General features: G+C 38.2%; 1 protein-coding gene across 3 annotated transcripts in view; it reads right to left on the bottom strand.

Annotated features, from left to right (window-relative positions):
• The window catches only part of LOC146317878 (collagen alpha-1(XI) chain-like), a 135,925-nt gene that overhangs the window by 20,303 nt on the left and 92,954 nt on the right, over nucleotides 1-22,668 (bottom strand). For all 3 annotated transcript variants that reach the window (XM_084733067.1, XM_084733066.1, XM_084733065.1), the window contains 11 exons: nucleotides 21,022-21,075; nucleotides 19,270-19,323; nucleotides 12,431-12,538; nucleotides 6,856-6,909; nucleotides 5,439-5,492; nucleotides 5,233-5,286; nucleotides 4,916-4,969; nucleotides 2,200-2,307; nucleotides 1,979-2,032; nucleotides 1,443-1,496; nucleotides 607-660 (listed from right to left, as the gene is read on the bottom strand). In XM_084733067.1, the coding sequence (XP_084589193.1) occupies nucleotides 607-660; nucleotides 1,443-1,496; nucleotides 1,979-2,032; nucleotides 2,200-2,307; nucleotides 4,916-4,969; nucleotides 5,233-5,286; nucleotides 5,439-5,492; nucleotides 6,856-6,909; nucleotides 12,431-12,538; nucleotides 19,270-19,323; nucleotides 21,022-21,075 (702 nt within the window). The remainder of the gene's footprint in view (nucleotides 1-606; nucleotides 661-1,442; nucleotides 1,497-1,978; nucleotides 2,033-2,199; nucleotides 2,308-4,915; nucleotides 4,970-5,232; nucleotides 5,287-5,438; nucleotides 5,493-6,855; nucleotides 6,910-12,430; nucleotides 12,539-19,269; nucleotides 19,324-21,021; nucleotides 21,076-22,668) is intronic.

Genomic DNA, 22,668 nt, shown 5'->3' on the forward strand with positions numbered 1-22,668 from the left:
TACAGAGGCTGCAGCCGAGCTGGTTGATACTGATGCTCCGGAGGATAAGTCAGATCTCACTGAGCATCATCTCTGCTGAAGTAAACAACACAAAATGAAATCACTTTAAATATCAAAGTTTCTATTCTCTCTGTGCCAGCCTCTCGCACAGCACATTAATGGCATGCTTTATCGCCAACTGTAAAACATTATTACAGTAAATGGAAGGCGTCGTAAAAAATGCCACGCTGGTGAAATGATATAATATCAGCTCAAGTCTGATGTGACAGAAAGGCCATCGAGCGCCAGAAATTAAAGTGACAAGTTAATTTCCCGACATTAGCGGCAGCAGCAGGCCTACTGCTTTCACATTACTGCGAGTCAAACTCACAATATGTCAATACTCTCCCACAGGATGATCTCTATCTGCAATTACTGCCTCAGTTAACTAATGGGCATCCTGTCAAACACATGTACATCAAACATATAATGCTATCATAAATGCATATCAGCCAACAGTGGGTAATAACCTGGGTCATGTTTGAGCATTGTGAATCTAAAAATAGAGAGCATCTGGAGAGGTAAGCACAAGTGTCATCTCATGCATCATTTTGGAAATGTACTCACCCTTTTGCCGGGAGGTCCTGGTACTCCAGCCTCACCAGATGGACCTGGAGGGCCCTAAATCAGAGTAGAGAGCACACTTAACTCCACTTCACAAAAACTCAACAGTTTTGTTACATAATGAGTTACCTCGTTTAAAAAAATGATATCCATTTTCACAGAATAGATGTAACCTCAACAGATACAGATTTCTGAGTTCTCAGGTTACTGTACACATAAAGGAATTCATGTAGCTGTATTCTTGCATATTCTTGTGCACAAATACAGTTACAAGAATGAGCCGGTCTCAGTGGACACTTTTAAAGCTATTCTAAATGACCTGGGAGCAGGCACATCTGGCTGCAGATGTTTTCAATGTTGAAGAATGTCTTGATATATTTTAATTGTTCAACTGTTAATTGTTTATTTGTTATTGTTTCATGTTTGTCCTATGTCTGCAACTGTGATTTCTGTGGAGCTCCCTAACTCGGCCAAGACACTTCTGAAAAAAAGCTTTTTAATCTCAATAAGTCTTTTACTTGAGGTGAAAGAAAAGATCCAACAAAACCCCAAATATAAAGTAAAATAAAATAAAATGTTTGGTGGCTGAATGTGACTGGTTGATTCTTTTAGACTTATATGCCTCATTAAATAAAGGTTAAATAAAAATAAATAAAATAAAATATTCTTTAGTGGCTGCAGTTATCTGGTTGATACTTCTATTACTGCATTTTTATTACTTTTTATTTCTAGGTTAAATATATAATGAAATGTAATGAAATAAAATAAAATAAAATGTGACTGATTGATTCTTTTCTTGTTGTTTTTGTTTTTACCACTTCAGCTCACATAATACTTACAGGCTGTCCAGCATCTCCATCATCTCCTTTGTCACCCGGTAAACCGTCCAGACCCTACAAAAAATAAAAACATGACAATCTTAGTCATTTCACATCAGAGACTGGACTTTTATACAGTAGAAAAAATATACATAAACAATAAAAACCTGGAAAAATCCAAATCTTAACTAATGATTATTTTCATTATTGATGATCTTACCAGTTATTTTCATGATTAACTGATTAATCGTTTAGTCTACAAAATGTCCAAAAGTTGGTTTGTCCAACCAACAGTCCAAAGACTCTTCATTTACTATCATATATGACAAAGTAAAGCAGCTAATCCTTACATTTAAGAAACGTGAACCAGCAAATGTTTTACTATTTTGCTTGAAAATGACACAAAATCGATTATCAAAATAGTTGGCGACTAATTTTCCTTTGATCAACTGATAGTTTGCTGCAGCTCAAATAATTAACTGAATGTATATAAACTGAATGTTGTAATATCCTAAGCAAAAACACGAGATCTATTGAGGGATAAATGCAGCACTTACACCAGCACCAGGCTCACCAGGGGGACCAGGGTCTCCTGGGAAGCCGACGGGACCCTGCAGACAGATGGAGACACGAACACTCAGATATTTGACATCGCGTCAACAACAACTCTGGCAAGCAGACAGCTCGACTGACAAATATGACACGGTGATTCTGCCACTGACAGCTTTAATAATGCATCAGTCATGACTGTGAGTGTGCGACAGAGCAGCTGACATACAGGGTTACCCTTGGGACCATCATCTCCCGGGGGTCCGCGGGCACCAGCGGGTCCAGCAGCTCCGGGTGGGCCAGTTTCTCCCTTCTCACCAGTCTCTCCTCTGGGGCCCTGAGGAGAGAATGAATCACAGGCTTGTCACCATGAGGACCACATGAGGGCCATCCACGCCACTTTGACGATGGCGTGCTGAATGAGCCACAAGATATATGTGCTATCAAATCTGTCACTACAACTGGCATCAAAACAGGCACCAACAGGCTCTGAGAACTCAGACTACACTCTTAGACTGGGCTGCACTAACCAATACTTTAATCTAAGATCAGATTTAATCAGAGTTTGGAAAAAATAGGTTTAAAATGAGTCCATCTAGATTTAAAATTATGCTGTGTTGTTCTATTAAAATTAATCTATGTTTAGTAAATCCAGGTTTATTGATACTCATTGAAATTAAATGAATCAATATGGAGATGCTTGTTGAGCCAAATTAAAATAAATTAATAAATTTGAGTGCTGTCAGCATCCAGTAGCACGTATGAATCAGAGGGGAAACTATTTGGCTGCTCTGTAATCAACAAAATATTGTTTGCTATCTAGCAGAAAAGGTAATAAACAAAATGTGACATTGTTTTCTTAGCTAGCTAAAAAGTTAGTTAGCCTAGTTAGCCTACTCATGATGGCTCAGCAGAGAAGCTGCTGGTCTAACAGAGGTCTCCTCCTTTGAGAAACACTTGTTGTCTGAATCGTAGTCTCTTAACTTTCTTTGAGAAACTTGATTAGGAACTTATTTTTCTAAATCCATCTAAAAAAAACAACAACAGCCATTTTAAAAGTTAAGTCTCTTGAAGTGCAAGTTTAAAGTTACTCTTCAATCACATTTTAAATAGGAGTTTAAAAGTTTGGAGCAACATAATTTAAAGTTAAATAACGATTTAATTAGGTTTAGAAACTAATTGTTGTTGGTGCAACCCAGCCTTAGAGCTGCAAAAAGAAACCAGTAGGAAGCTTTAAAGCTACTTTTCAGAAAATAAGCTTCTTTTTACAATCATATTTTAATAGTCTTATTATTACAATATAATTTTTGCTCTAGCAATAGCAGCAACAGTGTCTTAAAGTGTTGGCTATGACTCAGAGCAGCAGTTGGAGCATAATTACAAGCCCAGAATCGTTAGCTGGCCCATTAGAGCGGAGCGCTTCACTAGTCGATGCCAGCATGACACCTTTGAAATTGACCTCGATGTGACGTGCAACACTGGCTCTATCTGTCACTGTAAACAGATACGTGGCAGCAGATGGATACGTCGATACAACCTGATGGACTCAGGGAGGGTGACTGGCCTGTACCCATTACTCAGGTGAGGCCTCCCTACTTCCCCTGGATGAATGGCACAGCTTTGATCTGAGATATTCAAATTCAGGACGCCTAGTGTGGATACTTTATCATCAGCGTTCAAAGTAATGAAGCACAAGTACTTTGTTAATGTACTTAAATTGATTTTTCAGGTATCTACTTGAGTATTTATTTTTCTGACATTTTTTTTAACTTTTGTTCCAAACATTTCAACATAAATATCTGTCCTTTCTACTCCTTACATTTTCAAAACAGACTTGTTACTTCAGTTTTAATGCATTAGAGTGGAATTATTGATTATTTTCATTTTGCATTACTGTGCACCACCTTCCCAACATCAAGACTGATTTCTCTCTAAATGGATGGAACGAAAGCATGTAGAAAATATGGTTCCTTGGTGAATCCATCAGTGCATATCACCCACAGCAGACATAAGACAAAAACCAAACAAGACAAAAACAATGTCACAAGTTGAAAACGATGCAACAAGACCATAGCGACGTAAAAGACTTAGTGGTAGAGATGTCTTTTAGAGGGCAACTTTTAACTTATTCATTTTAGTACATTCAGAGCTTGTACTTTTTCACTATTACTTGAGTAAAGTAGTTGACTTTTACCAAATTCTTTTTTATGGTTGAAGAATCTGTACTACTTGTACTTCTACTCATAAAGAATGTGTCTACTTCTGCCACCTCATGATTTGTACCTCTGGAAAGTAAAAAGCAGAGGCATTTTGCAGGCAAATACAGTGTGCTGCATCATGAAACTGATGTGCAAATTATGAGGCTTGATGCAGGTGGTGGTGAATGTAAATCAATGTTAAACAAGTTAAAACAAAGTAAACTTACTGTTTATTTAACACTAATTTTGGATTAGATAAACAACTAAGTGTTATTGTGGAAAAACTCCACTCTCATTGTGATGCTTTGTCACACAGAATAACTCTTGGGATGTCCTGATGTTTGCCTCTAATAAGAGCCTCGTACAGGAGGTCAGATTAATGACACGACCAACAGAGGAGGTGTCCAAACATGGCTGAGCTAATTATCTGTTGAAAAGCCCTCAGGTTGCTAGCATTGCTACACATCCGCCTCCAGTCATGTGAAGGTAAAATACTCAGAGGTGGAGCAGCCCCCACAGCTAGTGTCAAAATATAAACACAACTTAATTATCTTCACTCACAGATAGTCATAAGCAGACCGTCACAATTACATATGGAATGAATTATACACAAAGGTACATGGTTAGATAATGTTTCGTAGTTTAAGTGCTGTTTCCACTGTATAAATGCTCAGTTCCCTTGTTTTTGAAAATAAAAATGCAAACTAAAATGAGATGAAAAGTATTTTAGCGTGACACCATACTTACTCCGATACCAGGCTCTCCAGGTGATCCAGGGTTGCCAGCTTCACCAGTTTCTCCCTGTTACAACACAGAGGAATGTGTGAAAATGTGGATTATCACACTCACAGTAAACAGTCCAGACACTGACTCTGAATCAGACGCACAAATCTTTTCATGCATTACATGCAAGTTAAAATGGAAGTGTCCTTCATGAGCAGAAAGTTAAACAACCCAAAGAATTTTCTTATTTTGAGGAATAATATAGCAAAGTAAATGAAAGAAATGTATTGTATAAGCTGAAAAGTGCTTTGATAATCATGTGGACATGTTCAGGGTCTTACCTTCTCACCAACACCTCCCATTGCACCAATACCACCTGGAGGACCTTGTGCACCCTGTGGGTGAATCAGAATGAGGGCGGTCAAAGATTATCCACAGACATTTATTATGAAAAATTGTGTGTTTTTTGACAAAACTTTAATTGTTAAAATCATGAGTATCACTGAAGCCTTGTAAAAGAGAAAAAAAACAACACATTCAAACTTACGTTGGCTCCGCTGGGACCCTGAGGGCCTCTGGGGCCAGGAGGACCGGGTGGACCCTGTCAACAAAAATAGAAGTAATGTTCAGTATAGAGGATTACAAATATGGCTTTCTTTATATGTTGCAGGCGGCAAACAAAATGTATGCTTCTTTTAAGACAGATACTATTAGCACTGATGTGTAAGTAGCCATTTATAAAAAAAAAAAAAAAGAAAAAAAAAGAAAAAATAATCAGCTGCATCTAAAAATGCCTTCTAATTTCGCACAGGCCTCAAACAGCAGTCTCCCTGAGTCATGTGTTTTTCTCAATTATCCCCCCAACTTCCTCTCTACAGAGACTTTTTTGCTCTTCATCACTAAACAAGGGACCGGGTGCAAACAGCCAAATAACTGCCATGTGACTACTCTCACCCAGGTGCAAATAGACACTCCATATCAGAACCTGAAGCAGAGTTCATTCACAAGTACATGGAATTTGTTTTAGTGCAGGAATGAGAACAGCAAAATTAGGATTACATATAATATAATTATGATATACAAATATATACATAGCATCAACTATATAATAAGTTTACAGTGGAGGAAAAAAGGGATATTTTGCCAAGTGAATGTACATTTTGAAAAACATTTTATTTTATGTCTGTGTCTGCCAGTGGCCATCACTATAAGAGTAGGTATAATAGTATGTTAATTCCACTACAGAAGAGACTTGATGTTATCTGTAATTGAGTGGAAAAAATATGTGCATAAATCAGCACTGACAATCAGCCAAAATGAATCAGAAAATATCGGCATATCGGAAAAAATCCAATATCATGCATTCTTATTAAAAAAAAAAAAAAAGTTGTGTCAAAACACAACAGTTGTACAAAGAAGAGCAGCAGTAGTAATCTAAATTATGCAAAAAAGTGCAGATTTGATTATCTTCAGAAAGATTTCTCTGACTTTGCTGTTTTGTTCTGTTTGATAACGTGTGCTGTGGACACATGACATCTAATGTAACACTCTGCACCATGTAGCAAAGCCAAGATGCCAAAAGTTGTCAATGTGAGCCGACAGGTTCAGGTGTCTGTTTGTGTGATGGTATATAAGAAAATCAATCCCCCTATACAATGTCTGTACATAATACTTGTTTTTTTTTCCTGTCATTTTAGTCTAACTATACTGAAAAATGAATAAATGTTACTTGATACAAACTTGGACAGAGCGTACAAAGCTTTCACCAGCAGAAATGTTTGTGTCAATACATCTTCCACAGACTTCAAAAACATCTGTTGTCGAGTGGCTGTTGGGGTTGCCAAACTCAGCCACCAGCCAACAACTTCAGAACAATCAGCACAATTTCCCGCCTCAGTGGGCTGTACGTGAAAACAATGTGAATGGCTGTAACAGAGAAAAGTCACAGGAGGAGCCAAACTCACCATCGCTCCGACGTCTCCATTCTCTCCCTTCTCACCAGGAGGGCCGGGCAGACCCTGTAAGGAAGGAGACAGATATTCTTCAGAACAAAGAAAAAAAAAAAAGGTCATGTGAGGCAGCACCTGAGCCAAACCTGCACATCAAAAAGAATTCACACACACAGACAGGTGCATAAATACATTTCTGCCCCTCATTAACAGGCACTTTCAGATGACGTGTGTTGAATAGTGAGCTTTAGGATGCAGTGTGATGGAGAATGCATTAATACAAGTAGAACCCCTGAGTGTAAACACACAATTAGTCAAAAAGGACACCTATTGTAATTAAAGGGTATGGGAGGCTTGGGTATAATCAGCCTGTGTAAATTACAGGGTGGAGGCTCCATCCATCTATGTCCACAGGAAAGTGGAAACAAAGGGGACAGCGCAGGCGGTGCGTATTATCCACTTTTGGGATTCAATCATGTTTGACTAAAACAGTTTGAATGCAACTTGGGCACGGTGTACTGTATCTGCAACTAGAAAAGAAGGAGCTCTCATCTGCTATTGTAGCTTATTGTATATCTGTATAATTGCAGTTATCATTTGTTGTGTTGGTTAAACTCCAGTGATAGAGCGTGCATAATCAATAGGTGGGTGGAAAGCAGCGGTGATGATAAGTTGCTGTAAAATCAGAGTGACATGGATATCGATCACTGGGATCACGTATGTGTAGTTTCAGCCCATTTTGTTGATTTACTGTACCTTAGCGACGGCAGAGAAGGCTAATTTATAACAGATTCTGACTGGGACTTTAGTCACAGTAATAAAGCATGAAGGTGGTGAAAAATAAATAAGGCATCAACTTATTTCATGTTTAATGTTTGGATGTGATAGGCTGTTTGATTAATCCTGGATTTGTTAGGCTTCTTTGTAAAATATATGTTGGAATGGATTAGAACAGCGGTTTCCAAACTGGAGACCGAGGACTAACAGGGGTCCCTGAGAAGGTTGTAGGGGGTCCCCAGCAAAGGGAGGGATAGAATATTTGAACTTTTATCACATTTTTTGGACGATGGAACTAAACATGTGCACGATTAGTCGACTATACTATGAAACGTCAGCACCAGAAATACTAGTCAGTTAAAATGTTTATTCGTAATTTAATTTTTGTACAATGCCAGTTAACTGTTGCCACCATTATGCAGCCACCCACCTCTAGCTGGTGCTGCAGCTCCACTTTTTTTTTTTTTTTAAATCAGCAAAATCAGCAAAGTTTAACTTTAAATAATAAGTTGTGTTCAATTTATACTGCTTTCTGAGTGTTTTCTTAATGTTGGACTAGTCTAAATTAAACTTGTTTTTAATCAGCAGGGAAATTAGTTGCCAGGAACAACAGATACAAGGTTGGCCATTTTGACTGATAGAATTTATGGGCTATTCCCCCGTACTGGTGCCATTTGCAACTTTTTTCAGAACTGTATTTAATAACACATGTTTTAACTATTCCAAATGTGTGATAGTTTTTTGGAGAAAACCTCTCTAGCCTTTCTTATATCTGCGTGGGAGAATGATTTGGGTTTGGTCAGAACAGATGACCAGTGGGAAAATGTTTTGAGGAAAATACATGCAGCATCAATATGCATTAGGCATTGGCTAGTACAGTTCAAGGTACTACACTGTCTTCATTATTCCCCAGTAAAACTTGCCAAAATGTATCCTAATGTAGATGTTACTTGTGACTGAAGTACACAATTTCCTGCTACTTTGACATATAGTTTGTTCTGGCTCTGTCCAAAAATAATCTGTTACTGTAAATCTACATATTTTCATGACCTTATCTGATGTTGTTGGTCAGGTGATATAACTAGATCCTTTTAATGCCACATTAAAAGTGTTTTAGGAGAGGGTTGGCCTCTTAAGGGAGCTAATTGCACGGTTGCAGCCCTTAAAATATTATTAGCAAGCAGATTGGTTCTCCTTTACTGGAAAAACCCAAAGCCTCCCAATTATATTTCATGGTTCACAGATGTCAAACAGCACCTGAAACTAGAAAAAAACTCAGATTAATACTTTGGGGCTCTGCCAATAACTGCTGTTATTATTATTTTATTAATTTATTTTTGATATACCTTATTAATGAATCCTCTAATATTGTATTCATAAGCAAACTGATTACCCCTTCTTTCTTGTGTGTTTGTTTTTTGTTTTTCATCCTTTCAATAATTTTCTTCTCCTCATGCTCAATTTGTAAAATTAAAAAATGTTATTAGTCTTGTACTTATCTGAAGATCAGTAAGCACTTTTTTTAAAAAAAAGACTAACAGTCAATCTCAGGGTATTTTATTATTTTTTTTTAAAAGGTTTTAAATTGAGATCATGCATTTTTCAAAACAGGACTGAAAGTAACAGGACTTGACAGAGCTATTTTTGCTTAGTTTTTGATATAGCATTAGCAGATGTTTAGGACACTTTGCTTGATAATAAAATGTATTATACAGATATTTTTCATGCATATATATGCATGTATTGACCTGGGGATGGAAAAGGCACAGATTATGTGGAATGGCCCTTTAGTTATGCTAGTTGATCATTAATTGAATATGAAGACTTTATTATCTTTAAACCTATAAATAAAAAATACTTAAGGGAGATCTTGGTCTAATAGGAATCTAATGTGAGGGTCCTTGACATGACGAAGATTGGGTTCATCAGGATTAGAAGGCAGGACAGAGGATGTGTGCTGCATACACAACACATATCAGAGCAAATCAATAAATGTTTACTTATTATTTTCCTTTTATCTCTATTTTCCACACTAGCCTTGAACTAGACATTCTGGTGTAGACAAATCTCATACGTACGGTCTTCTACATCCACATCTTAACATCTTAATATGAAGAATTCTTCATTTCACTCCAATATGCCACGGCAAACACAGCCCAGAATGATGGAGGCCTTTCAAAACGAAGCCATTCATTCCCCACAGTCAAAAATCATTAATGCTACAGATAATTGCATTGAAGAGCTGAGCTTGCAGTGGCTGCTGCCATCTATTGAAGGGCAGCTTAGCCAAACATAATTAAAAGAGTGGAGATGGAGTGCATTATGCCCAATTAAAAGCCAATTGCACTTAATAACAACGTTATCTGGCCCTATTGACCAGCAGGGCTTCGCTCTAATTTCATCCTCAGAGAGTCCTTGGATAATTGACTTTGAGATATTCTAAAATGTCCCGTTTCTTTATTCATTGCCACCAAAGCAAGTTTCTTCAACATCAGCTCATTGGCTTAAATGAGCCAAGTCTTTGCCCTTTTGCTCCTCTTTTGCTGTGTTGTGGGGAAAAGAGAGCTGAATAGCCGGTGTGGAGCAGTAGTCACATAAAGCTTAAGTCTAAATGTTTGTATTACATTTTTCTTTACACAAAGATCAGATAAAAGGAAACACAGAATGTACTGTTTACTGTCGAGTTAGTTTCCAAAAACGGGACTACATAACATTTACCGAAAGGGCAGAAACGGTGGGCAAAAATGAGAAAATCAAGTCAGTGACATGACTCAGCAATGTCACTTACTAAGTTTGTGAAGACTGGACTGGGTACTGGTGCACCATTCCTTTAAAGGGAGGATTGTATAAAATAGTTACTGAGAGTTAGTGTATTACCTACAGTAGATGCTGGTTGGCATACCCCACAGTTTGGAGAAGAAGAGAGGAGTACCAACGTGGAAGTGAAGCAATGTACTGTAGTGGACAGGAACACCAACAAAAGGCATTTTAGCCACTTATAAAAGGTCTACCTAAAACAATCAATATTAGTTTAAGTGTATGGTATATTTAGAATGTTTTCACCACTTTACTTTGCCACCAGACAGAATTTTCTAATGGGAAAATACCAGATATTGCACTTTCAAACCAACCAAACTCCATTGTCAAAAACAGTAATTTTACCTTGCTGAACACGGGGGTTGTCGGTCTAATGCCTTATTCTGTTCTGCTATGTTTTAAAAGAATACTTAGGATTCACCAAAGTCAACAAATAACACAGACCAACTAACAGATCGAGGCAGTGGTTGACCAGCAACTCCTGTGTCCTGTGAGGTAAAATGACTTCATCTGTGGAGTTTGGTAGGATTGGAAAAAGCAGTATTTGGCTTGTATATTATTATAAATTATAGCAATATTTGGCTTAATGGCAGTTTCCCACCAGAGAAGGCTGTCTGACTTTGAAGTGGTGAAAATATTCTAAATACAACATACAGTTAAACTGATACTGACTTTTTAGGTGGTTAAAATACATTTTGTTGGTGATCTTGCAGCAATAAAATCAGGATCAGCTTCTGTAGTGCTGCCTTACTCAGGGTGTGCCAACCGTCATCTCCTGTAGGTAATACACTGAGTATTGACAAGTACCTCATACAACCCTACATGAAATAATCTGAACTATCACTGAAAGGTTTAGACTGAAATAACCCAGTACCAAGAGTTACTGAAACTTCTCCAGTCAAACAAGACCTGTATTGAACCTTTTTTGAACCCAGATCAAGGAAAAAAACACTATTTGTGTGGTTTTATTCACAGCAAATCCCTGCAAGCATTCTTTGACTTCATGCAACATGTGATTGGTCCACTACAGCAACAACCCATTCAATCTGTGGTGCGGCAAAGTCGGGCATGGTGTATTTGATTAAGTTTACTACATGCCTGCGGTGTCTGACAAAAGGAAAGGCATAAAATGTCAAAGGATTATTTCAGGAAAGTTTCCATTCATATGCCACCATAAGATGCCTGTTATACTACACCAAATAAGGCTGTATTGGCAAAAAAAAAAAATATTGTTTAAACTTTTCATTTGCAAGAGCTAGAATGTGCTATTTCTCCTCTCAAAAGTTACACAGTACCAGTTTAGTATTAAAAATGGGTGCTGAACTGCATGATTCCAAGAAACACGTTTTATGAATCAATGATCTATTATCATTAAAAAATGAGATAAATAGCCACAGATGAAAGTGTGCTGAAGTGGGAAATAAAACTATGGGTCATTTATTGATAAAAACCCCTCAAACATCACTCTTCTCCACAGCCTTTAATATGCACGGTCCATGTTTGTGTAGGCACGGCGTATTGGTGGTTAGACAGTGGTTGCGCACTTTACTGCATGATAATGATGTAGTCTGAGTGGAAAACCAACACCAGTCTCCCCTCCGCCATTAACACTGCGGCAAAATGCCAAATGCAAAATGTTAGCAATGGTGATGGATTTTTAGAACTGTCTCTGCTGAGGAAAGTCCTTGAGGGGGAAAAAAAAGCATTATTTGCCTAGAAGCAATACAAAGTGTTATTATGAGCAGAGGCTGCATTAATAAATTATGCTCTGTTTTGATGTAATGTAAATGATGTAAGGAGAGATGAAATGTTGTCGGTTTAAAGGGGTGTGGAGGAACTCATTTTGCTCTGGCTGGCTCTGACAGAGGGAGAGCGATGTGCATACCTACGAGACCGCGTTCAACGTGATCTGGTTGTCATGTGTTTGGAGAGTGAGACACAGAGAATCAACATATGTATGTGTGTGTGTGTATAAATGAAGCCGATTTGGACTTACCTGCAGTCCGATGGGTCCTGGCAGGCCGGGGAATCCTCTGGCTCCTTCATCTCCTTTCTGGCCAAACATACCCTGCTGTCCTCGTGGTCCAGACTCACCATCGCTGCCCTGCAGGAGGTCAGAGTTCATTAAATCCAAATATCTTTATTCTGATCCCAATTAGCCACGGCTTCAAATCCACAAACACTGGTATCTAGGAGGAATTTCTCTTATGGGATTTCTTTGCCCTCTTAATCCTTTTCAAGGTTATGGAGTATATCCAGGCTCACATGGTGGAGGGTGGGTCGATGCCCATATTCAGGTACGGATTAGGACAGACAGCTACCTTGACGCCATTTCTGAAGGGCGTTTTATGGCAATTTCATCCATCCATCAAGTGTCTACAACACCCACATATTCTTCCTCATGGTCATGAGAGGGCTGGAGCTTTTCCCAGCATGCAACCCGGGCAGGTTTATCTCAGGGCTAATGCACAAGCTGACATTTGCACTCAGACACCATTTAGAGTTTTGTGAATGCTGAATGCTGTTTGGTTTACGTCATGGAATTGAATGGAGTTGTAGGTTGTACTTATAGATTTGCTTACGCTTGTTTACTGGTTTTGTGTCTATTTGGGTGTCTCTGTGTTATTATTTAAGTACACTGCCTTGTAAGGCTGCAACTAATGATTATTTTCATGACTGATTGCTCAACTGCCATCTATAAAATGTCAAAAACTGTGAAAAATGGTTATTGCAATTTTCCAGAGACTAAAGTGATGTCTTCAAGCTGTCCAACCAACAGCCCAAATGTCATGTCTTCATTTACTATCAAAAATGCTAAAGTAAAGCAATAAGTCCTTAGGCTGGCTTTTCGCAGTGAAACTTTTATGCAGCTTTAGCTGGTTGAAACTCAGTAGCAAATCAGTTGCATGGCATTAAGTCCTCTGCGATGTACTTGAAACTTGTAAACAGTTGCAAACTTTCAACTTTCTGAGACTAATTTAATGCAGCAGACAATCAAAACACTGATAATGTGCCAGCTGAGGACATCAAACTATGATTCTGCATCATGCCAACTGATTTTAACTGACAACAGCTTATCACCAAAATGAACAAAATGGCTTCAGAAGGAGATTATCATCACAGACTTCATGCAAGGCTTGTAACGCAAACATGAGCGAGACAAAATTTGTTTACACTGCTGTTTGTGAGTGCTAGCTTTGTTTTAGCTCTGTTTTAAAATAAAGTTTGATGAGCTGCTGTCTAAACACAATCATATATCAAGCTACAATTTCATACTGATGTCAGAAGGTGACAACAAAGAGCTATTATTTATTATTATTATTTTTTTTTTTTAAGTGACAAATGCACTTAGCAGAGGCTCATTAGATCAAGCTCCTTGAAGAGAGAATGAAATGATTTATTGGTTTCTTTTAAGTAGCCCATAGCCTTTATGAAACAAAGTAGGCAGTCAGTGCCAGAAGACAAAAGTGATACAACACGTCCAAATTTATATTATCCAGTGCAAAAACAACGCAGAATAAGATACAAAGTGGCCAATGTTATGACACTTCCCACTTGATGTGATCTAGCGAGAAAACAATAATACTGATGAAAAATTACCAATCAAACTAGTTAACCATGTCAAAATAAAACTAGTAACCTGTTGTTACTACTTGTTTATTCTTTATTAGATTTTTGTAACTGTTGAGTTGCGTGGAAATTAGGTTTCATGCAACCTGGAATACAACCTGGAACTAGTTACGTACAAGTTTCACCATGTAAAGCCAGGCTTACATTACAGAGTTGTTCTGCTCATTTCACAAGATTTAAGACAAGACAAGATTTAATTTATTTCTTTTTTCTTTTTTCTAAAGTCTAGTTTTTATTCTCATTTCAGTTAACCAAAATGTTTTTTTCATGCCTGGTTTTATCTTCTAGTTTAGTTTTAGGTAACTATAATAACCTTGGTTGCCTCGCCTTCCTTCTGTAAACACTTGATCACCAAAAAAACTAAAAACATAAACACAGTTTAGGACAGACAGTCACCTCAATGCCTACTCTGAAGGTCATTTTATGGCAATTTCATCCATCCATCAAATCTCTACACCCACATATTCTCACTCATGGTCATGAGGGGGCTGAAGCTTTTCCCAGCATGCACCCTGGACAGGTTAACAGTCTGTACCTCAAGGCTAATGCATATCCAGACATTTGCACTCGTATACCTTTTAGAGTTTAGAGTCAACCTTTAAAGCTGGTGAAGTTTATATGAGCATGTGGATGAAAATACAAACTCAAAACAAAAATGTAGATGGTTAAGGCAACAGTTCTATCCCCTCCTCCAATGAGCTGCTGGGCGACCTGGGGAAACAGCAGCCAGACTACCAAAGCTCGTCATCAGGGAGAGCAGGATACAGTGCAGTATAGCCACAGGGTTATGATAAAGAGGCTATGTGAAAGATGCTGACTTCATCTGTGAAGTCAGAGGTGCACGGGCTACAGAGGATAGAAAGGGGTGACTACAGGGAAGGAGTGAAGTGCTGACAAACTGGGAGTTTTCAGTTCAAACGCATGTCAGCACTTGAAAGTGCTTGTGGAGCTCTCGCTGAGCCGTGGGACATGTAGGCAGCCCCGGGCAGTGGTTCTGAATGCAGAGCAGTTTAGAAGGAAATGTTAGGTGATTACAGGTAGCGGGAGTTGAGCTTTGAACTAAAGAGCTGGAGACAAGGTGGACTAAAGTTAACTTTAACCAAAACAAGGCACAAATCTGACTGCCCAAACAGCTCCTTAGGGAGATCAGAAATGTGTGTGGCTGTAGTGTGTTTGAACTTAAAGGGCGACGTCATCTGTGTACTTTTGTGAGTTTTTAAAATGGACACTCCCACATGCCCTTTGTAAAAAAGAGGTGAATTTGGTTTGAGCGCTGATGACCTCCCCTGTAATCCCTCGAAGGTGCTGCAAGCGATTCTGGAAAAAGATACTTGATTATTGAGAACATACTTGAATCCAAGTATGTTCTGGAAAGCACAAATAATGTGATGGGAATGTATATTTCTTCTATCTGAATTTGCAAATTATTATTTGGAAAAAGTCGGCTCCATGATTACCTCAGCGTAGCTACAAAGCTACAGAATATAAGAAAATAAATATTTCACAAACAAACACGAGCAGGAACAGGAACCATTCACACCTATGGGCAATTTAGAATTAACAATTAACCTATTATGCTACATGTCTTTGGACTGTGGGAAGAAGCCAGAGTACCCGGAGAGAACCCACGTGGATACGAGGAGAACATGCAAACTTCACACAGAAAGGCCCTGCCCCAGCCAGAAACTCCCCAGTTCCCCAGCCGGCTAGAGGATTTGAACTCAGGACCTTCTTGCTGTGAGGTGGCAGTGCTAACCACCGCACCATATTACCATATTATATCACCATGTGCCACATTACATTGATTATCATGTGCAATACTACTTTTTATTATTACAATCATGTGCAATAATATAATATAATGGTGGCGCAGTGGTTAGCAGTGCTGCCTCACAGCAAGAAGGTCCTGACAGTCGGGGCAGCAGGGCCTTTCAGTGCGGAATTTGCATGTTCTTCTTATGTCTGCGTGGGTTGTTTCCTGGTACTCCGGCTTCCTCCCACAGTCCATACACATGCAGGTTAATAGGTTAACTGGTTAACTCTAAATTGCCCACAGGTGTGAATGGTTGATGAACTGGTGACTTTGTGTACCAGTGAATTGTGTAGCCCTCCTCTCGCCAAATGTCAGCTGGGATAGACTCCAGCCTCCAGTGACACTTCTGCGATAAGTGGTTACAGACAATGAATGAATGAAAGAATGTACAATAATATATTTAACATCTTGTTTAATATAACGTCCATTATCAGCTGCAATATTACTTTTTATTATTTTCAATATAACTGCCATTATTATTTTCAGTGTCACTGTCAAAACATGTTTTTTCTATTTTACTTAACTTACCTTACTGCTATTTTTATTAGGAACTTTTCTTCTGGATTTACTTCTTATACATTCATCTTACATTTTATATTTCACTTTATATTTAATGCTCTATTGTTTTTATTCTTATGTTGCTGTGATTTTGCTGCAATCTCTGGAACAAGGATTTCCTTCTGGATTTATAGTTTTATCCTACTCAGACTGTGTTGTGCACACACTGTAAGTCATGAAAAGGCCATACATTATGCTTCAGTAAAGGTATATTCTCCATAACTGACAAATTATATTCTGAAAAACTGTTCTGAATGACTGCTATACGAGAAAAGGAAGTACAAAAATGCTGAAGTTCTAATTAAAAACACACTCATCAAAAGTCAGTGTGTAATTAATTTTATTAAAACTTCCACCGACCGTGGATGTCTAATTTTTCCAAGACTGTGGTAAAGTCTATGTGAATGTTGAAGTGTAGCTGATAATAGTGGTGCTAACTGAAAGAGGTGTGATTCAGCACAGCCACGTGTTTGGTACCTGTGGGTATAAAAGACGCTTAGGCCTGGAGGCGCCACACACATACTGTGGCAGGTATAATTTATGACTCATATGACGTGCATCAAACTTAATGCATCTTTAGATTGTCTCTAAAATAAACTGAAAGATTTGTTTGCCTTGTGTTACATTAGGAATGTTTGCACATCACAAATTTGTGATTCCTCATTTTAAACTTTGTTCTTATGCAACATTTCTGTCTTTTTATTAGATTATGTTCAATATAAAATCATTTTTTATTTGGAGAAAATGATGTCTGATGAAGATCAGTAATGTCCTGCCATTATTCCACCTGCTTAACTATAGTCGCATCTCAAAGATAATATTGTCAACTGAGCTGCTGTAAACCTTGTTAAGCCTCAGCCGTAAAGGAAATTGGATCATTCATTTTCCCTACAAACACTGACATTTCTCCTGGATTGAGAGGTGGGGTGGATAGTATAGTCAGAATTGATAACAGCATTAGGACTTGCAATCATAAAAAGGGCAGATAATGTTGAAACTACACAGTGCGAGTCAGGGCTCAGTTAGGAAGACATGAATACACATGAGCAGTCTGACTCACCAGGACAAACAACTGTTAAATAATTTGTTATTCAGCCTGGGTGCACTACCTGCTCGCGGCAATCTGTCTCACCAGGTCTATTGTAGCCCCCACAGAGCCCTGCAGATGCTGAATTTTTTGCTAGAATGGTTGTTAAGGCCTGATAATTTACAGCAATGAGCTGCTAGTTGCCCTCAGGCCATCAGCTATTGTAGAAACAGGACTATTCCTGTTGTGTTAATGAGATGGATGAGTGGAGGATGTTCTGCAGCATACAAGGCAGGATTTTCAGCTAAACCTGCTGCCACATGAGGTATTACATGGAAATGATTGACGGCTTGGTGTAACATTGTGGTTTGTGTGACAGGAAGGTCACAGGCTTAATTCTACATCACAATCACAAAGATATACTAATTACAAGACGCAATTTAATTTATGATTAACCGCTGAAAAACTTTTTACTAAGGAACAAGCTGTTAACGACTGTGATGGCAAAACTCTTTTTACGGTATCCCGATCTTAATACATTGCCTCAAGTAAAAGTCGTGATTAAAATGAAATTTGTGTAACATTACAATGATAAAAAGATGGGGATTCTTAAATGAATGAGGACTGCAGCCAAAGGTTTTTGGACTGCAGAGACGACAGTAAAAAGTAATACTGCTTCTTGCATAATGTATCCTGGCTGTCCGGGCTGGAGCAGTGCTTAATTTCTGCCCATCCAGGGAGAAAGACATTGTTTTATAAATCAGGCTACCTTGTTTTAATGTAACAGGGGTCTCCAGCTTTGTGACATTACAGAGATAGTTCAGATTATTTAATGTGGAGCTGTATGAGGTACTTATCAATAGTGTATTAACAACGGGAAGTGCCAGTCAGTAGGCCCTCAGTTTGGAGAAGCAGAGAGGAGAACCGCACAGAAGCTAAGCAACTAACTGGTATGGAAAGAGTCAGTAACAAAACATAAATTAGCCACACAGGCTTAAAGTGATATTGATTTTTTTAGGTGGACCTTTTTTAAGTGGCTAAAATACCTTTTCTTGGTGACTCTGTCCACAGCAGTACATTTTTTAACTTCCGTGCTGGTCCTCCTCTCTGCTTCTCCTAGCTGGGGGCGTGTTGACCGACATCTCCTATAGGTAATACACTGACTGATAATAAATACCTTATACAATTCTGCTTCAAATAATCCAAACTATCCCTTTAAGAGCCAAGTATTTGGTTTTCCAGTGTACTAGCTCATTTGACTAATTAAGAATTGCAATTCCCTCTATGGAACATGATTGGAAACTAAGAAATAACAGACTCTAGTTCTGCAGAAAGAGATATGATTCTGTCACTTTGTGATAACACGACAGGTCTGAAGAATTAAAAACCTTTGCCCACAGGCAATTCCAATTCTTGTTTTGAATCATCACCGTCACTGTCTTCACGCAGCCTTGAATTGGAGTAAATATTTCAAACCTGATTTGCCATTTCACTGTTTCTACACAGATCTCACCATGCTGAGCAGGAGCTACCATTAGGAGAACAACACTTACATTTTTAAGGCATCTGAAATGTTCGAAACAAGAGGAATTTTAAAAAATCAGTATAAATTCATGATCTGTCAAATGAAGGTTGGAATTCTTTTTGAAAGGGGAAAATGATATTTGGAGTTGTGCATGGCTTACCAATTGGTCTTTTGCTGCTTTCTTTTCACTGCATATTTCATGACTGAGTATCACAGCCGATAATAAATGTGAACTGAGAGTGGAAAAGTTGACATTAGAAGGTCAGAGGAAGTGATACTCACAGCTGGACCAGGAGCTCCGACCACACCCTGAAGACCACTCGGGCCTGGTGGACCCTAAAAACACAAAGAACAACACAAATTGAGATTTGATAACTTTTTTTCCCTGGGGTTAATATTCAAATAAAATAAATCCTGTATAGTGAACTATGTTTTACACTTCTCACCAGCAGTGGGACACAGTCATTGTCTGGCAAGTCAAACATAAGTCTCAGTCATTGCACTTGTGACGGCCCCTTGGCCTCTGACCTATTTTCTGTTTGGTTTGTTGCTCTGGGATCTGGGGAGTGGGTGCTTGGGAGTGATGGCTGACCAGCTGAGTGGGTGTGAATGCGCACCTACATATATTTGTGCCTGAACATTCAGTTTCTCTCTTCTCTCTGGGTTACTTGGCTTGTTTTAACTTAGGTTGATTAGTGTTTTGTGGTTTTACACCTGAACACATGCACACACCCACACCACAAACATTACTGATGAACTGACTTACAACAGAGCCTCAACTTACCGTTCTTCGTGCAACTTCAAATGTCGAACAAAGTTGGAAGTTGTTGCATATCTAGCTGTAATTTTTGACCCCAACACTGTGCATACTGCAATTATTTTTTTCCTGACCACTGCATAGTTTTTGTATGAGAATGACCTTTGGTATACTTTTTTCCACTGGAGCTCTGTAATGAAACATTAGTTCTTCATGGTTCTCTCCTGCAACATGAATGGATGCTGTCAGGTTTGTTCAAGCTAAGTGGATCTGGGGAATTTCGGTTGGAAATTTCAAATGGAACACCCCTAAACCTCAAAATCTACTCAGCAGCAGTAAAGTTGTTTATTAGCACTTAAATCGATTTTGTAGAATGTCTTGTTATTGAGCTCAAAGAATTTTTTTCCACTTTGTTGTACTGGAACACGGCCAACTCAGGCGCGATGTCGTTCCCAGCTCCGACGTCCGACCTCCGAGGTAAATGGAATGCACCATCAGTCTTCTGCAGTGACTTGAGTTCAGTTCTGGTCTGCAGCCCTTTGCTGCATGTCATCCCCTCTCTCTCCCTCCCTCCCTTTCCTGTCAATATACATGCTGGCTTGTCATAATAAAGGCAAAAAAGCCTGAGAAATGCTTAATCTTTTAACTTGGGTGAAGATAAGTCAAGTCCAAGTGAAGTTACGAGTCATGACTTAAGTCCACACCTGTGCTTCGTACAGTATTGCATCCAACAATAAAATGACCTTAAGGCTATACATAAAGAAAACATTAAAAACAGTCTGACTTTTAGTACACACTGAACAGACCTGCTGATTCAATTTAGACTACAGATCAATGGAAGTTAATAAAGAAAATTGTATGCTCAGGCTGTTTATCCTCATACAGACGGCCCTGAGGGCAGGAAAATACAATATTACAATATATAATTTATTTTAAGTCATGCTTATGATGACTGAAACCAAATTCAAGTGAAAAATCCAAATGTTTAAGATGAGGACAGACTTCACTGGTATTTTCTATTGGAAACTAAGTAAGCATTTAGGAAACATAGCAGCACCTCAGTTAATATTTTATATGCTGTAGACTGTTTGGGGCGAGATAACCTCAGATGAGTCATTGCCAAGTAACCTGTGTTGTTTGATTTATTCAGCTCATATGAGGATTCAGCAGCCAAGATTAGAGTTCTTTGCTCAATTAGCATGGATTATCATTTAAAACTCTTTGCCTTATATAAAAAGAATCATAAAAAAGTAACAGAGGAAAAAAAAAAGACTCACAAGTTCACCCTTGTCTCCTTTGCTCCCCTTCTGTCCAGGTCCGCCAACTTCTCCCTGTGGAGTGATACAAACAGCAGAGCTCACATCTCTCTTCTCCATCTTAAAAGGCTCTTGCCTCCCATGTTTTGTCAGTTCAATATCTTAAAGTGTCACCTTTACCAGGATCGAGCAGTAAATATTTCTCCAGAGATTCTAATTTGATTGGCCCACAAAGACCTTGGGCGAGTGTTTGCAATTAATTGATTGGCTCCCTGTCGAACCCCATTGGCACTATGATTGACAAAAAGGGTGTGATAGAAGACGTGACTTGGATTGGAGAGGCATGATGGGTACAAATGTAAAGATGCAGATCTGTGGATTAGCTGGCCTGAGGGTAAACAGGTAGGGATTGGCTGTTTCAGTTCATGCAGTTGTTTATCTGTTTGTGTTGTTGAAATTTTTAAATACTTCCTGTGAGAGCTTGTTTTGTTTGTTACAATCTGATAATAGTTTCTGTAATTGTAGGCTCAAGGCAAAACAGAATAAATGAAAAAAAAAAAGCATTTGTTTATGTGCAGTACGTGTGTTAAATGCTGTATTTTCTACATGCACAAGGTTGTCACAATTTCAATGTTAAGTTGAAAATTGACCGAAATGAGCTTTCAGTGTCAATAATTGAAATTAAAGGCAGAATCTGTGATTTTCTCAGTATTTTGTTTTTCTCTCCGACCGCACCTACTTAACTCGTCCAGCATGTGTCTGGAGAATAAAACAACACTTCAAAGCACACAGCACAGCTTAGTGGCCATTAAATCACATTTGACACCACACGGAACATCTTTTTAAAGAAGGATTTGAAAATGTAAATGACAGTTCACATAAAAACAATTATCTGTTGATCTTTACAAATTAAGACTTGATAGTCTAACAATGGCATGGCCATAAAAATTTTAAAATGAAAAATCTAATTGAATTGTGACCTTAAAATCGAGAGTCAAATTGAATCATGGAATTGAAGAGTCATGACATCCTGAATAGACCCTGCACACAGAGACATGGATGTTTAAAAAAAAAAAATAGCTAAAACTAATCTACTTTTGAATACTTTTTAGTTTCTTCAAAATTAAAACATTGAAAATGTGATAAAACAATCCGTGACAAAGTAGCTATAATCTAATTGCACTTTTTTCAAATGTGAACTGGTCTGACTAGAAGTATTTATTTTTGTAATCTGATTATGTATCCCCAATTACATATAATCTGTTATTCCCCAACCTTGCAGAGCACAGATTTGAATGGTGCCACACTTTGGAAAACAACATCGCAGCAGTGTATTTTACATGAAGTGAATCCAACTAATGCCCTGCAACACACTTGCTAATTTGCTCTCAGGCTTTAAGCTCTCAAAACAGGCTCCTAGAAAAAGAAATAAGTGTTTTTCTGTAAATCGCAAAGTTTGTAAAATCTCAAGGAAGCAGGTATATCCCTAAAAAGGTATTTTTGATTTTATTACTGACATAAAACTTTATGTCAGTAATCAAATAAAAAATGTGATCAAATAATATTTGACAACTTTAACTAACTTGCAACTATAATCTAATTTAACATTTTTTTCAAAAGTAGGTGACTATAGCTACTTGTTTTTGTAATCTGATAATGTAATCCTGA

Source organism: Lutjanus erythropterus, chromosome 12 (assembly GCF_056507025.1).
Source record: "Lutjanus erythropterus isolate fLutEry1 chromosome 12, fLutEry1.hap2, whole genome shotgun sequence".
Taxonomy (NCBI): Eukaryota; Metazoa; Chordata; class Actinopteri; order Lutjaniformes; family Lutjanidae; genus Lutjanus; species Lutjanus erythropterus.